Source organism: Delphinus delphis, chromosome 16 (genome assembly GCF_949987515.2).
Source record: "Delphinus delphis chromosome 16, mDelDel1.2, whole genome shotgun sequence".
NCBI lineage: Eukaryota > Metazoa > Chordata > Mammalia > Artiodactyla > Delphinidae > Delphinus > Delphinus delphis.
The window spans coordinates 63,797,438-63,815,360 of NC_082698.1; the positions used below are offsets into that span (position 1 = coordinate 63,797,438).

Consider the following 17,923-nt stretch of genomic DNA (forward strand, 5'->3'; position numbering starts at 1 on the left):
ATAACCTAGATGAAATGGATACATTCCAGAAGCATACTAACTGCCAAAACTGAATCATAAAGAAACAAAATCTGAATATGCCTCTGATGAGTAAGGAGATAGAATCAGTAGTCAAAAGTCTCCCAACAAAGAAAAGCGCAGGACTGGATGTCTTCAAAAATCTCCCAACAAAGAGAAGCTCATTCACTGGATGGTGAATTCTACTATTTAAAAAATAATTAACACCAGTCAATCTCAAACTCCTCTGAAAAACAGAAGAGGAGGGAACACTTCCAAACTTATTTTATAAGGCCGGCACCATCTGATACCAAAGACATAATAGAAAGACACTGCAAGGAGAGTAAATTACAAGCCAACATCCTTGATGAATGTAGATGCAGAACTACTCAATACTAGCAAACTAAGTTCAACAGTACATTTAAATGATTATATAGCCAGTGATCAAGTGGGATTTATCCCTGGGATGCAAGGATGGTTCAGCATTTACAAATCAGTGTTATACACCACATTAACAGAATGAAGGATACAAATCATATTATCATCTTAGTAGATACAAGAAAAGCATTTGACAAAATTGAGTATCTTTTTATGATAAAAACTGTCAAAGTGAATATGGAGGGAACATGCCTCAATATAATAAAGGCCATCAATGACAAACCCACCACTAACATAATACTTAATGGTGAAAATTTGAAAGCTTTTCCTTTAAGATCAGGAACAAGACAGGATGCCCACTCTCACCACTGCTATTCAAGATAATACTGGGAGTCCTAGCCACAGCAGTTAGTCAAGAGAAAGAAATTAAAGGCATCCAAATTAGAAAGGGAAAACTAAAATTGTCTCTTTGCAGATGTCTTGATATTTTATATAGGAAACCCTAAAGACTCCTCAAAAAATCTGTTAGAACCAATAAATACAGTGAAGTTGTAGGATACAAATTAACATATAAAAATCAGTTGCGGAGGTGCTTCCCTGGTGGCTCAGTGGTTGAGAATCCGCCTGCCAATGCAGGGGACACAGGTTCGAGCCCTGGTCTGGGAAGATGCCACGTGCTGCAGAGCAACTAAGCCTGTGCGCCACAACTACTGAGCCTGTGCGCTAGAGCCCATGAGCCACAACTACTGAGCCTACGTACCGCAACTACTGAAGCCCACACACCTAGAGCCCGTGCTCCGCAACAAGAGAAACCACTGCAGTGAGAAGCCCACGCACCGCAATGAAGAGTAACCCCCACTTGCCTCAACTAGAGAAAGCCCGCACACAGCAACGAAGACCCAACACAGCCAAAAAAAAGAAAATCAGTTGCGGGACTTCCTTTGTGGTCCATTGGCTAAGACTCCATGCTCCCAATGCAGGTGGCCCGGGTTTGATCCCTGGTCAGGGAACTAGATCCCACATGCTACAACTAAGAAGTTTGCATTCCGCAACTAAAGATCCCACATGCTGCAACAAAGATCCCACAGATGACAATGAAGATCCTGCGTGCCACAACTAAGGCCTGATGCAAACAAATAAGCAAGTAAATATTTTTTAAAGGATCAGTTGTGTTTTTATACACTGAAAACAAACTATCTGAAAAAGAAATGAAGCAGTAGTCCCATTTACAATAGTATCAAAAACGTAATGCTGGGCTTCCCTGGTGGCGCAGTGGTTGAGAGTCCGCCTGCCAATGCAGGGGACACGGGTTCGTGCCCTGGTCTGGGAAGATCCCACATGCCGTGGAACTGCTGGGCCCGTGAGCCATGGCCACTGAGCCTGCAGTCCGGAGCCTGTGCTCCGCAATGGGAGAGGCCACAACAGTGAGAGGCCCGCGTACCGCAAAAAAAAACCAAACAAACAATAAAAAACCCCGTAATGCTTAGTAATAAAGGTGAGCCAAGCAGATGAAAGACCTGTACACTGAAAACTATATGAGACATCAATGAAAGAAACTGAAGAAGACAGAAATAATTGGAAAGATATCTCATGTTCTTGATTGGAAGAAGTAATATTGTTAAAATATCCATACTGCTCAAAGTGAGCTACAGATTCAATGCAATCCCTATCCAGATTCCAATGGCATTTTTCACAGAAATAGAACAATCTTAAAATTCATATAGAACCACAAAAGACGCAGAATAGCCAAAGCAGTCTTGAGAAAGAACAATGAAGTGAAGGCATAAGTTTCTGATTTTAAACTATATTACAAAGCTGTAGTAATCAAAGCAGTATGATACTGGCATAAAAGCAGACACATATACCAGCCAAACAGAATAGATCGCCCAGAAATAAATGCAATTAATCATTGATACGGTGCCAAGAGCTCGCAGTGGAAAAGGATAGCCTCTTCAATAAATGATGCTGGGAAATATGGATATCCATATGCAAAAAATGGACTTCTAATTCACACCACTCACAAAATGTAGCTTAAATGGAGTAAAGACTTAAATGTAAGACCTGAAACTGTAAAAATTCTAGGAGAAAACTTGGGAAAGTTCCTTGACATTAGTCTTGGTAGGCATTTTTTGGATGTGACACCAAAAGCACACGGGTAACAAAAGCAAAAGTAAACTAAAAGCTTCTGCACAGCAAAGAAAACAGTCAACAAAATTAAAAGTCATCCTGTGGAATGAGAGAAAATATTTGTAAATCATATATCTGATTAGGGGTTAATACTTTAACTATATAAGGAACTCACGTAACTCATGGCTGAAAAACAATCTAATTTTAAAATGGGCAAAGGGCCAGAATAGACATTTTTCCAGAGTAGATATACAAATGACCAAAAGGTACATGAAAATAGTGCTCAATGTCAATATCACAATCATCAGGAAAATACAGATCAAGACCACAATGAGATATCACCTCACATCTGTTAGGATTGCTATAATTTTTTTAAAAAAGGACAAGTATATGGAGGAAAGGGGAGCCCTGTATACTGCTGGTGGGAATATAAATTGGTGCGGCCATTAGGGAAAACAATATGAAGCTTCCTCAAAAACTTAAAAATAGAACTACTGTAGGACCCAGCAGTTCCACTTTTGGATGTATTTCTGAAGGAAATGAAAACAGGGTCTCAGAGAGGTAAATACATTCTCATGTTTTTTGAAGCATTATTCACAATAGCCAAGATACTTAAACAACCTAAGTGTCCCTTGCCAAATGAGTGGATAAAGGAAATGTGATGTGTACATGTTTGTGTGCATATGCGCGCGCACGTGCGCGCGCACACACACACACACACACACACACACTGGAATATTATTCAGCCATAAAAAGGGGAAATCCTTTCATTTGTAACAACATATATGAACCTCAAGGGCATTATGGTAAGTGAAATAAGCCAGGCAAAGACAAACACTAAATGGTATCACTTATATGTGGCATTGTTAAAAAAACAAAAAAAGTGGGGTGGGGATAGAAAGTCAAATTCATAGAAACAAAGAGTAGAATGGTGGTTTCCAGGGTGTAGGGGGTGAGGGAAATGGGGATATGTGGTCAAAGGGTACAAACTTTCTGTTACAAGATTATTAAATTCTGAGGATCTAATGTACAGCATGGTGACTGTAATTAACGATACAGTATTCTATGCTTGAAATCTGCTAAGAGCAGATCTGAAGCTTTCTCACACACACACAAGGATTATATGAGGTTTGGATGTGTTAATTAACTTGACTGGTAATAATTTCACAGAGTATATGTACGTCAAGTCATGTTGTGCCCTTTAAATATACACAATTTTATGTCAAGTCAATGATATCAATAAAACTGGAAAAAACATAAGAAGTAAAAATTAACACTTGCTATTTCTGTCCAAAAAAAGGAAATTAATACTTCTTGTTGATAATAGTATTGCGTCATATATTTTTATCCGTTAGAGGTATATGCCATTGAAGATACATATGCATTTATATGTGAAATGATTTGTTGACCACAGTGTACTTTAAAGTATTCCAGTACTTTTTTTACTTTAAAGTACCCCCATAAAAGGGAAGTGGGAGGGGCATCAATGAAACAGGATTATCTGAGTTTTGCCATTTGAAACTGAGTGATGTTATGTGATCATTCATATATAGATAAATATATATATATATGTCTTTTGTGCATTTGTTTAAATTTCCCATGATAAAAAAATTTTAAACAGAAAAATCAATTTCCTTACATAGCAATCTGTATAAATACTAATATCCTGCTTTCATCATTTAGTAGCATAAATTTGTATACATAGCTGCAACTATGAAGAAAAGCAGTTGAATTGAAAAGTACTAACTGTGCTTGTTTTAAAATGTCATCATGAATTACTTTTTAAAAACATAACCTTTAATCCTGTTATACATTTTTATGATGAATATTTTAAAGACCATTTATATTTTATGCTAAGACCATTTATGCTAAGAATAGCTATATTAGTACACTCTCTGGTTACATGTACTCTTTTTTTGCAGAGCTACTTTGGAAACTGAAAATGATACCATTTATAGGTTTTGTGAAATTTTATAGGTGTGATTCAACAAGACTATAATGATAGTAAAAGGCAATGCAAAAAAATACTCATTAGTATCTCTTTAATGATGACTTTATAATGATGAGAACATAGTTAAATACTTTTGAAGTATGTGAAAATAATAAGCCATATCAGCCTGGAACTCTTAGATTTAAGACATTTTACCTTGAAAAGTCAAGGTATCTTGACTATCTTATCATCTGTTAAATTGTGAAGACAATAGAAGAGAAAATTTGACTCCATATTAAAGATTAACTTATTTTCCTGAAGATTATTTTCTTTTATCAGGCTTTCTAATGACAAAGGGTTTTTTTTTTGTTGTTGTTTTAGGAAGGTGGAGTGTTTACTTTCGGAGCTGGAGGGTATGGTCAGTTGGGTCATAACTCTACCAGTCATGAAATAAACCCAAGGAAAGTGTTTGAACTTATGGGAAGCATTGTCACTCAGATTGCTTGTGGAAGGTAAGCAGTTTTAGAAAAGAGTATTTTGATCTATAGCCCAATTATTTAGGATTTTTTTTTTTTTAACAGTCCAGGGGTCTTTTTTTTTTTTTTTAAATCTATTATGCCATGAATTAATAGGGAATGGCTTCTAGCAGCTTAGGCCCCTTTCCATTGGTTCTCACAAAGTGTGCTTCTCTGGTGGAACAGGCTGGCACTTCATTTGAACCTGAGTGCCTTTCTGTTTGGCTTCCTTTTTTTTTTTTTTCTTTCTTTTTTTTTTTTAAATTGGAGTATAATTGTTTTACCATGTTGTTAGTTTCTGCTGTACAACAAAGTGAATCAGCTATATGTATACATATATCCCTTCCCTCTTGGACCTCCCTCCCACCCCACCCCCCATCCCACCCCACCCCCCATCCCACCCATCTAGGTCATCACACACTGAGCTGAGCTCCCTGTGCTATACAGCAGGTTCCCACTAGCTATCTGTTTTGTACATGGTAGTGTATATATGGGAATCCTAATCTCCTAATTCATTCCACACTCCCTTTCCCCCACTGTGTCCACCCTCCCATTCTCTACATCCTGTGTCTCTATTCCTACCCTGCAAATAGGATAATCTGTACCATTTTTCTAGATTCCACATATATGCGTTAACATATGAATTTGTTTTTCTGACTTCACACTGTATGACAGACTTTAGGTCCATCCATGTCTCTACAAATGACCCAGTTTTGTTCCTTTTTATGGCTGAGTAATATTCCACTGTATATAGGTACCACATCTTCTTTATCCATTTATCTGTCAGTGGACACTTAGGTTCCTTCCATGTCCTGGCTATTGTGAATAGTGCTGCAATGAACATTGGGATACATTTTTTTTTTTCCTGATCATTTTTCTTCATATGTTTCAGGAAGCTATCAGGGTGCTGAATATGCTTCATATGTACATTAATTCTCTTGGCAAGAAGAATCTTGCCCTTAACTTGTTTACAACAGTGCCAATAGCATGCAGGGTAACATTGTAGACTCTTCCAGTTTTACCTTGGTAACATTTGTGGGGCATTCCTTTTTGAACAGTGTCATTTCCTTGATGTTTACAGTATCACATAGTTTCTTGTAGATTTGCATGTGTTGTGGCCAGAGGAGGAGCTTCATGTTTTCTGGAATGCCTTGATAAGATATAGTGGTGCCTCTCCTCTTTCCCTTTGTGTTAGTCATTTTTGCAAATTACTGTAATATAGTAGTTCCAACTGAAAGTGGAGATTTTTAAAATGAATTGTTCAGGAATCTAGTAATCTAAAACAAAAAACATTATCTTCTACCTGCCTGATTTGCTGCTAAGGAATCATAGTAAGAGGAGAAAGTTCTTTTATACTGATTATTTTACCTTTCTCTATTTGAAACAAATTTATCTGAGGCAAGATATTAATAAGGTAAATGTAATACTGTATATAACATTAAGTAAATATAATTTATTTTATGTAACATCACACTTGAAGGGAAACTATAGATCGTCTTTTTTTCTTTTCCACCTTTTTTTTCTTTAAAGAATGAAGAAATTGACCAATTAATTACTTAAGACATAAGATTAGTTAGTGGTGAAAGTTGAATTGGACTACTGATCTCCTGATTCCCAGTTGTTGGGAGTAGATAGGAATCAGAGCTTTGTAACTGAGCTTCACCTTTGATGGATTAAATTTTGGTGGATTCCCCAGAGGCAAAATATCCTTTGCTTGACTCACTCAGTTTTGACCACTTAGCTTAGTTTTCCAGCTAGTATGTATCTTTATACAATATAGTTAAGTTTTCCAGTATTAATTCAAGTACACAGAATTACACCGTAGGTAGCCTTTGGTGACTTTTTTTTTTTTTTAACATCATGCTGTATGATTATCCATATGTGTATAGCTATGGTTCTCCATCGTTAGGTCTTATTGCTGTGTTTTACTCAATTATATGCATATATAATTATTTTCTCAGTCATGGGCACTTGGGTATTTCCAGTTTTTGGCAATTACAAATAATGTTGCTTTGAACATTTATTATGTAATATACATAAACTTTAATATTTCTAAAGTATATACCTAGAATGGAATTTCTGGGCCAGAGAGTATACTGAATTTGAGTTTTGCAGGTTAATGTCACCCTATTTACCAGAATGGTTATACCAGTTTACCTTCCCATCACTATTGTATGAGAATTCCTATGTCCTTTTCACCATTTGGTATTGTTAGACTTTTAAATTTTTGCTAATCTCTTGGATATATAGTGGTAGTTAATCATGATTTTAATTTGCATTTCCATGATTTGATAGGGATTGCATTGAGTTGGTAGATCACTTTCAGAAGTATTGATGTCTTAACAATTTTAAGGCTTTCAAGCCATGAATGTGGGATGTCTTTCCATTTATTTACTTTCTTTCAGTAATATTTTGCAGTTTTCATTGTATATCTTTTATCTATTTACTTTCTCTATACCTCACACTTTTTTTTGTCCCTGATTTTCTACGTTATTGCCTTCTTCTGTGTTTAGTTTATTTTTTGCAGTGAAATGTTTTAGTTTCCTCTCATTTCCTTTTCTGTATATTCTATAGCTATCTTTTTGTGGTTACCATGGGGATTACATTTAATATCCTAAAGTTATTAACTCTCTAACTCAAATTTATACTAGGTCAATTTCAATAATATACAAAACTTTGTTCCTATATAGTTCTGTCCCTACCCCATTTCAGTTATTGGTGTCACAAGATAACTTTAGTATACATTGTGTGTCAGAAAACATAAATTAATAATTTTATGCATTAGTCTCTTAAATTATGTAGAAAACAAAATTTGGAGGAAAAACACAAAATTACAATAATACTAGCTTTTATAATCACCCATATATTTACCTTTACTGAGATCTTTATTTTTTCATACAGCTTCAAGTTACTGTCTAGTGTCCTTTCATTTCAACCTGTAGGATTCCTTTTAGTATTTCTTAAAGGGCAGGTCTGGTGATAAACTCCCTGAGCTTTTATCTGTAAATGTCTTAATTTCTTTCTCACTTTTGAAGGACAGTTTTGTCAGGTATCAGATTCTTTGTTGACAGGTTTTTTCTTTCAGCAGTTTGAATGTATAAGCCCACTGCCTTCTGACCTGCAAAGTTTCTGCTGAGAAGTCTACTGATAATCCTATTGAGGATCCCTTGTATGTGACAAGTCACTTCTCTCTTGCTTCATTCAGGTTTCTTTGTCTTTCGACAGTGTGATTGTAATGTGTCTCAGTATGGGTCTCTTTCAGTTCATCCTACTTGGAGTTTCTTGATGTTTATGTCCAAGTTTGGGTATTTTTTGGTTATTATTTCTTCAAATGATCTTTTTACCTTCTGGAACTTCCCACAGTGCCTATGTTCGTCCACTTGATGATGTCCTTTAGGTCCCTTAGGTTCTCTTTACTTTTGTTTAGTCTTTTTTCTTTCTTTTCCTGAGACTTAATAATTTCAATTGTTTTATGTTCAAGTTCCTGTATTCTTTTTTCTTTCTGCTCAAATCTGCCTTAGAATCCCTCCAGTGAGTTTTTTATTTTAGTTAATGTATTTTTCATCTCCAGAACTTCCTTTTGGTGTGTTTTTAGGTTTTCTATTTTTTTATTGATATTTCCATTTTCTTCATATATTGTTTTCTTGACTATTTCCATGTCTTCCTTTTGTTATTTGAGCATCTTTAAGAAAATTATTTTAGATTTTGTCTGTTAAGGTTCATCATCTGGTTGTTCTCAGGGAACAACCCTGTTTTATTTTTTTAAAGTAGACTTTATTTTTTACAGCATTTTTAGGTTCACCAGAAAATTAAATGGTATATTTGTTTCAGTTGATGAACCTGCTGTTGACAAAAATAATCAATAAACAATCTGTAATAGGAAAAGAAAGGAGTTTTATTTGAGCCAAACTGAGGACAATAGCCTGGAAGACAGCTTCTCATGTAACTCTGAGGAACTACTCCTCCAGAGAAGCATGGTTTTCAGCACAGTTTTATATCTTGTCAGAAGAAAGAACATCAAACAAGTCAGGGATACATTCCTTCAGGGTTTCCCAAAAAACAGATCAGCATGTACACAGCAAGTCCATATGGCCTTGGCACCTGGGAAGAGAGTCTTACCATCTAAGGAGTACCAGCATTGGCATCCCAGGAAGGGAGGGATTTAATCTTTATTTTTAACATGGATATTCTTTACTTCTGGTCATTGTGCCCTTCTCTTTAATAATTACAGCAGATATACTGTAATTTGATAGGCCACAAACAGGCTGTTTTAGTTAGGATTAAAATCACATTAACTTATGTATAAGCCAGATGACTTCCCCATACCTCAATATGTGAAAATTTCTTTCATCGCTACATTGACAGGTCATTTCATCACTACATTGACAGGTCATTACAGGTGTACATAGTGTATGTTAGGGTTCATTCTGTGGGTTTGGACAAATGTATAATGATGTGCATCCACCATTATAGTATCATACAGGGTAATTTCAATGCCCTAAAAATCCTGTATGCTCCCCTTATTTATCCCCCCCACTTCCCTAACTCCTGGCAGTCACTGATTTTTACTCTCATAGTTTTGCCTTTTCCGGAATGAAATATAGTTGGAGTCACATAGTATGTAGCCTTCTCAGGTTGTCTTCTTTCACTTAGTAATATGCATTTATGGTTCCTCCATGTTTTTTCATGGCTTGATTGCTGATTTCTTTTTAATGCTAACTAATATTCCAGTGTCTAGATGTACCAGTTTGTTTATCCATTCACCTACTGAAGGACATCTTGGTTGCTTTCAAGGTTTGGCAGTTATGAATAAAGCTATTACAAATATCTGTGTCAGGTTTTTGTGTAGACACAGGTTTTTAACTCCTTTGGATGAATAATGAAGAGCACAATTGCCGAATCATATTGTAACAGTATGTTTAGTTTTGTAAAAAACCATAAAACTGCCTTCCAAAGGAGCTATATCATTGTTTCCTTTGAATGCGCCTTACTTTCCAATTTCTTTGTATTCTCTGTGATTTTTTTTCTTTTTGAAAACTGTACATTTGAACCTAATAATGTGGTAACTCTAGAAATAATATTCTTTCCCTTCTCTAGGGTTTGCTGTTTTTTGTTTTGTTTTTATTTTTTGATTTTTATAGGTTGTCTCTGTGCCAAGGATCAGCCTGAGGTGTAAACATAAGGTCTTCTCAGGTCATTTCTGAGACTGCACCTTTTCCGGGGCATGCACAATGACTTTCTAAATTCCTGTGTATATGCAGTTACATTTGAATATCCTAGATCTTAAATGACTGACTTCTAAAAGGGGCAGAAGAAAAGAGAAAGGGGAGAAAATAGAAGAAAATAAAAGGGAAGAAAACACTAGCCCTTTAAATCCTCTAGAAGTCTCTTCAGCTGGAGGTGAATAGGCTTGTAACAGTGGGCAGAAGGGGTCCAGAAAAGACTTACCCACGTTTGTATCTGTACCTCTGTGATCAGAAGCAGCAATCAGTGATCAGAGGACCAATCTCAAATATAAGGACCTTATTGCCTACCCTGGCTCCCACAAGCTATGTCTGAGATACTCTTGGAGCATGTGGATTATTGCCTGTCACAGGGCTGAGGGTGAAGGGGGGGTAGGTAGCTACTACTGTGCTAAGTGCTGAAATTAATCAAAATTAATTGCAGTTTACCACCCAAGCCTTCCCTTGGAAATTGCAAGCCTTTAATAGACGCCAGAGTTTTAAAATAGTTACATCAGACAGATTCTGTCACAGCAGTTGTTGTCTAAGTTAGGAGACAGATTCCTGGTGCTTCCTGCTCCACCATCTTCTCAGAATCATCCTCTCATAGCTCCATCTTTGAAAACTCCTTTGCCCTCCTGCTTTTTAGTGCTACTGTTGCCATAAATTAAGTTCCATGTGTATGTGGATCTATTTCTGTCTTCTCTATCTTATTCCTTCAATCTGTGTGTCTATCCCTGTTTGATTATTCTTGATTTCTCCTTGTATGTCTGTCAGTTTTTGCTTTTGAGGCTGTGTTCTTAAGTGTATAAAATTTAAATTTTATCCATTCTTGATGAATTGAACCTTTTGTCTTTGTGGTGGTGATCCTCTAGATCTCTAATATCATTTTTGTTTCCTTAAAATCTGTTTTATCTGATGTGAATAGAGCTCCACCTGCTTTTATATTGATATATATATATTTTTTTATCTATTTTTTTTCTATTCTTTTACTTTGTCTTTCTGTATGTTTTAGATGAATCTCATGTAAATATCATTAAGTTAGATTTTTTTAAAAAATCCATCCTAACAATCTTTGTCTTTTAAATGGACAGATTTGGCAAGTTTTATTTTTTTTAATTATTACTAATATATTTGGGTTTAAACCTGCCATCATATTTTGTACTGTTTGTGCTACCAGTTTATTTTCGTTTTCTTTCTTTTCTTTTTTGCCTTTCTTTGGATTAATAATTTTTTAAAAAAATTTATTTATTTTTGGCTGTGTTGGGTCTTCCTTGTGGTGCGCGGGCTTCTCATTGCGTTGGCTTCTCTTGTTGCAGAGCACGGCCTCTAGTGCGCGGCCTTCAGTAGTTGTGGCTCGCGGGCTCTAGAGCGCAGGCTCGGTAGTTGTGGCGCACGGGCTTAGCTGCTCTGCGGCATATGAGATCTTCCCGGACCAGGGCTCGAACCCGTGTCCCCTGCATTGGCAGGTGGATTCCCAACCACTGCGCCACCAGGGAAGCCTGGATTAATAATTTTTTTAGTCAGTTTATTTTTTTTAATTAATTAATTAATTAATTTATGGCTGTGTTGGGTCTTCGTTGCTGCGCGTGGGCTTTCTGTAGTTGCAGTGAGCAGGGGCTACTCTTCATTGCGGTGCATGGGCTTCTCATTGCAGTGGCTTTTCTTGTTGAAGAGCACGGGCTCTAGGTGCGTGGGCTTCAATAGTTGTGGCACACGGGCTCAGTAGTTGTGGCTCGTGGGCTTAATTGCTCTGCGGCATGTGGGATCTTCCAGGACCAGGGCTTGAACCCGTGTCCCCTGCATTGGCAGGCGGATTCTTAACCACTGCACCACCAGGGAAGTCCTTTTAGTTAGTTTAATTCCCTCTACCCATTTGGAAATATGGGAACTCTTTTTTAGTTGTTACTCTAGAAATAACAACATTAATCTTTAAGTTATATTAATATTTTCCCCCTTTTCTGGAAGTTGTAAGACCTCCATTTACCTTCCCAACTTTTCATTCTCTATATTTATTTATTTTCTTTTTTAGGCCATGCCATGCAGCATGTGGGATCTTAGTTCCCTGACCAGGGATCGAACCCATGCCCCCTGCATTGGGAGTGCAGAGTCTTAACAACTGGACCACCAGGGAATTCCCATTCATTCTCTCTATATTTTTAAACCCCAGAAGAATATTGCTTCATATAGTCAGTGTACATTTAGAAATGGCTCTACATACATTTACTACCATTTTTTTCTCTTTAGTTTTTACAATTAGTTTCATTTTCCTTTTATCAGCCACCCTTTGGAATTTTCTTTAAGTAGATTTGCAGGTGGCAGACTCTTTTGTGTATCTAAAAATGTCTGTATTGCACCTTCGTTCATGAATGATGTTGTTGGTTATAGAATTCTAGCTTGGCATTTGCTTACAGCACTTAAGATAATGTTCTACTGTCTTTTGGCTTCAGTTCTTCTGAGAAGTCGGCTGCTGGTATGTTGCTCCTTTGAAGGTAATTTGTCTCTTTTCTCTCTCTCTTCAGTTTTGCTTTCATTTGTCAAGGTATGGATTTTCTTACTGGACTTCTTGAATCTGTGGAATAATCTCTCTTTAGATACAACTTTTCCTTTCCTCATAGGACTCTGATTGGATGTGTATTAAATCGTCTCACTCCACCTTGTAGTCTTACTTTCCACATTTTTGTCCCTCTTTGCTGCCTTCTTGATTACTTTTATGATTTATATTTCAGTTCATTAATTCTCATACTATATTTTTTGTTAAACCTGTATTCTTGATTTTGGTTATTGTGATTTTTCAGTTCTGGTGTTTCATACTGGTTCTTTTTAAAAATCTGAAACAAATTTTTTCTTTAATCTTTCCAGCTGTCTGTCAGTTTTCAACCTCGGCCTTTATTTCTTGGACATTAAACAAGTATTAAACATAATTATTCTAGATTCTTGTGTTTGAAAATTCTGATATGTGAAATCTTTAGGGATCTATTTCTATTGTTTATTCTTTCTGCTAGGTTTTGTTCATGGTACCCTGTTTCTTTGCCCAGTTTTGTGTGTTTGACCATGTATTTGAAAAATTATTTATGGGGATGATTTGACAAAGCCTTCCTTTCCTTTTTTCATATATGAATCAGGATAAAAGGTAAATAAAAGCTCAACATATAAGTGAGCAGAAATGCTTGCTATCTTAATCTTGTTTATTAGACTGTTGAAGTTATACATGAATATATATTCACTAAAGTGTAGAGAGTTCAAATTTCCTTGTTTATCCACTTCATGAGTAATTCATTAAAAGATTATAAATATTTTTAGGTAATTTTTTTCCAGTGAAATATTTAATCAGTCTCTTGTGAGATATCACAGATTGTTTAACGTTATCCAGTTTTGTAATTCTTAACAGTAAAAATGTGCGTGATTTTAATAGTTATTCTTAGCTCTGTAAACTTAGTTCTTTCCAGTAATTTTATTTATTTAATTATTGGACTGGGGGTGGAATTTCAGTTATATATTAATTGAGATGTAAAAAATTATCTACAGAGGGAATGTCGGTTGGTATCATGACCAGTTTGATTTCCAGATAGTTGGTACTGTAAGAACTATGTATTATTTCCTTATTAAATAATTGTCCGAAACTTCCTGAAGGAAGCAGGCAAGGGACACCAGAAATGTGAACTCATTAAAGAGATAATCCAAACGGAAAAGGTTCAGATTCCAGTAGTATAGCGTCATATTGTTTTTGAGCTATTATATCAAATATAGGACTTGAGATAGTTATGTTTGTTCAGTGGCTCTCAACTCTTGACTTCATGCTGTAATCCTTTGGAGAGTTTTTAGTAATATGTGTTGTTGCCTAGGCTCACTCCTAGGCAACTCCAAAATGCAGCCAGGGTTAAGAACCACCGCTTCAGTAGACCAGTTTGAGGAGGAATTTAACAAACTAGTATTGAGCAGTTGTTTTTAAACTGTTGATGTGTTCCTTTGAAATGTCACAGCGGCTGCTTCCTGAAGGAGGCAGACTGGGCCATGTTAAACCCTTCTTTAGCCAGAACAGTTTGTCTGTTTTATATGCTAGGATTCCATTTAATGTTTATTTTGTTAAGAGTATCCTTGATTTAGAATTTTTTTATTAACCTTGGCTCATCTGGCTCTGAGATAAGATGGTTGTTAGATTCTACTTAGTTTTCCAGTAATGTAACAGACTAGATAACTTGAAAACCCTTTTGAATCAAAACACCTTTTAGGGCTTCCCTGGTGACGCAGTGGTTGAGAGTCCGCCTGCCAATGCAGGGCATGCGGGTTCGTGCCCCGGTCTGGGAGGATCCTGCATACCGCAGAGCGGCTGGGCCCATGGGCCATGGCCGCTGAGCCTGCGCGTCCGGACCTGTGCTCCGCAGCGGGAGAGGCCACAGCAGTGAGAGGCCCGCGTACTGCAAAAAACAAAAACAAACAAACAAAAAACCCAAAACACCTTTTAAATAATATAGATTAGTTTGCCAGCAAGTAAAGGGAATTCCGCAGGGCAAAAATCTGAAAACCATACCTTTTAGTTTGAACTGACTCTGGAGCTGCTCTGAAAAAATTTGCCAATCTAGGTAATGTATTAATTAGCTTATTTTGCTAAACAAATCACCCCAAAACTTAGTGGCTTATTAATACAATGACCTATTTAGCTAATATCTCTGTGGTTCAGTGATTTGGGCTGGGCTTAGCTGGGGCAGTTCTTTTTTTTTTTTTTTTTTTTTTGGCTGCGTTGGGCCTTTGTTGCTGAGCGTGGGCTTTCTCTAATTGTGGCAAGTGGGGACTACTCTTTGTTGCGGTGCGTGAGCTTCTTGTTGTGGTGGCTTCTCTTGTAGAGCACAGGCTCTAGGAGTGCAGGCTTCAGTAGTTGTGGCACGTGGGCTCAGTAGTTGTGGCTCGTGGGCTTAGTTGCTCTGCAGTGTGTGGATCTTCCCGGACCAGGGCTCGAACCCGTGTCCTCTGCATTGGCAGGCAGATTTCTTAACCACTGCGCCACCAGAGAAGTCCCTGGGCAATTCTCATCTTAGCTGAACTCAGTTAATCAGCCGATGATCTGGGTAGGGGCTGGGTAGTCTGTGGGGACCTTAACTGGGTCAGCTTGTCTCTGCTTCAGATTATATATCATCCTTCAAATGCTAACCTTGGGTTATTCTCATGATGGTAGAGCAGAGTTCCAAAAGAGAGAGGGAAAGAGTGCAAAGCCACTGGTGAGGCATAGGCTCAGATCTGATGCACTGTCATTTCTGCTGCATTCTGTTCAAAGCAAGCCACAGGTCAGAGACCAGTTTTAAGACATGGAGAAATAGATTCACCATCTTGGTGGGAACACCTGCAGAAGTCATATTGTAAGGATAATGGGTACAGGGAAAAGAATAACGGGTCCATTTTTTTCTTTTTTTTTGGCGGGGGGTACGCGGCCCTCTCACTGTTGTGGCCTCTCCCATTGCGGAGCACAGGCTCCGGACGTGCAGGCTCAGCGGCCATGGCTCACGGGCCTAGCCGCTCCGCGGTATGTGGGATCTTCCCGGACTGGGGCACGAACCCGTGTCCCCTGCATCGGCAGGCGGACTCTCAACCACTGTGCCACCAGGGAAGCCCCTTGGGTTCTTTTCATAAACAGTATATCACAGATGGCAAAGGAGTTTGGAAAAGAAGATGAGACCTAAGAACTGGTAGAGGCAGTAGTGAGGCCTGTGAAACCATCTCCTCCCAGTAAAGCTGCCTCATGGGAAGAGTTCACAATGCAATATTCTCTTGCTAGTTTAAGGAGACTTTTCTGGCCTTGGCCTATTTTCTGGTTTGGATCTCCCCTCAGAATTTGTAACCACAGGACTGCCCTAAAGTAGGTTTGGGGCTTGTCAGAGTAGTCCTGGGTTGGTGTATATGTATTATATTTCACAATATATTAAGGGTTTTAAATGAAGTAACTGGCTGGCTGTTTTGAAAAACAGAACTAGAAATGGTATAAAACATAGTCATTAAAAGTTTAAATTCAGTGGATAGTTGAAACAGCAGGTTGGACACACTGCTAAAGAGAAAAATAATGACTTGAAAGATAGATCCAAGGAAATTACTCACAAGGGGTATGGATATTAAAGAGAAGTTAAAAGACTTGTTGGGTATGTTGGGAAGATAAAACGTTTGTCTAATATTATCAAGAAGAGAATTGAATAAATGGGAGAGAGACAGTATTTGCAGAAATAACACTTAAGAATTTGTCAGGCTTGATTGAAGCCATAAAACCTGAGACTGAGGAACACAAGGTCTGAGCTGGATAATCACCTTTAACCCATTCCTAAACATACAGTAGTGAAGCATCAGAAGGAGTTGGATAGGTTCACTGCTTAGTGGGTTTTCTTTAGCTTCGGTTCCGTAATTTCTTAGGTTTGCTTCCACTCTGCAATCTCTAGAGGAGTCTGAGTGTGTATACATAAGGATAAATTTATTTTGAAGAAAGGGAACATTGTTTTTTTGAAGAAAGGAAACATTGTTTTATCATGAGTTTTATATATACCAATCTTCTGCCCAGTTCTTATCTTAAAACTTTTGAGTGATGCCCAGGTGGTGGGCCCTCATAGACCACAGAGCTCTAAGCTAGAACCTGACAGAGAGGGAAGGAGGCTGGGGAGCTTTCTTGGACAGCATAGTTAGATGCTGCCTCTAGTGCTAAATCATATATTGTAAGGGATTCCAGTATATAGCTGGGCCTTTTAAAATTTGGACATTTTTGGGAATTTTCTGGAATATGCTTTATGCAGCCTGCCTGTGTGGTACAGAATTCATTCAGTATAGAGTAAGGCTATTAAATATTTCGTACAGAAAATTTTAAAACTATAATGGTTTTGTTAACTTACTTTTGAAGACAAAAATTATATCAGTAATATTTGCTGTGCTTTTCTGAATGTAAATTGTTTGAAAGGTAACATTAAGTCTGAGGTTTTCTATCATTTTACTCTAGGCAGCACACTTCTGCTTTTGTTCCTTCATCAGGACGAATTTATTCTTTTGGACTTGGTGGTAATGGACAGCTAGGAACTGGTTCAACAAGCAACAGAAAAAGTCCTTTCACTGTGAAAGGAAATTGGTTCCCTTATAATGGACAATGTCCACCAGATTTTGGTAAGTTCTTTTACATTAAAGCTTTGCTGCACATACTAAAATTATTGTTAAAATGTTGCTCTTAAAAGATGAACTTTTCTATGTTTTAAATGAAAGAATCACGAGATACATTGTTTAGTGAAAATAGCAAGATACAGAATACTGAATACAGAATACAGAATACTAAGCAACTGTATGGTTGCTTAGTTTGTATATATATATATGCATAAGGAAACCCAGGATAAATAAAATAATGAAAGTACGTTGGGCATATGGGAACTGAATGGTGACTAGATACCAGTGGGAGTGAAGTGTTTTTGTTTTTTATTTTTGATTATGGTAAAATACATATAATACAAAGTTTATGAACTTAACTGTTTTTAAGTGCACAGTCAGTAGTGTTAAGTACATTCACATTGTTGTGTAACTACCTCCAGAGCGTTTTTGTCTTGCAAAACTGAAACTCTGTGTTCATAAAACAACAATTCTCCATTCACTCTTCCCACTAGCTGGCAACCATTCTGCATTCTGTCTCTGTGAATTTGACTTAGCTCTAAATATCTCATAAGTGGAATCATACAGTATTTTTTTTGTGTGTGATTGGCTTGTTTTATAAACTTAGCATAATGTCCTTAAGGTTCATCCAT

The 17,923-nt window shown here is 37.2% G+C and overlaps 1 protein-coding gene across 5 annotated transcripts in view; it reads left to right on the top strand.

The window, feature by feature from the left end:
- HERC4 (HECT and RLD domain containing E3 ubiquitin protein ligase 4) overlaps positions 1-17,923 on the top strand; it is a 270,043-nt gene that overhangs the window by 181,333 nt on the left and 70,787 nt on the right. For all 5 annotated transcript variants that reach the window (XM_069541545.1, XM_060034903.1, XM_060034902.1 and 2 more), the window contains 2 exons: positions 4,814-4,944; positions 17,137-17,297. In XM_069541545.1, coding sequence (XP_069397646.1) covers positions 4,814-4,944; positions 17,137-17,297 — 292 coding nt within the window. The remainder of the gene's footprint in view (positions 1-4,813; positions 4,945-17,136; positions 17,298-17,923) is intronic.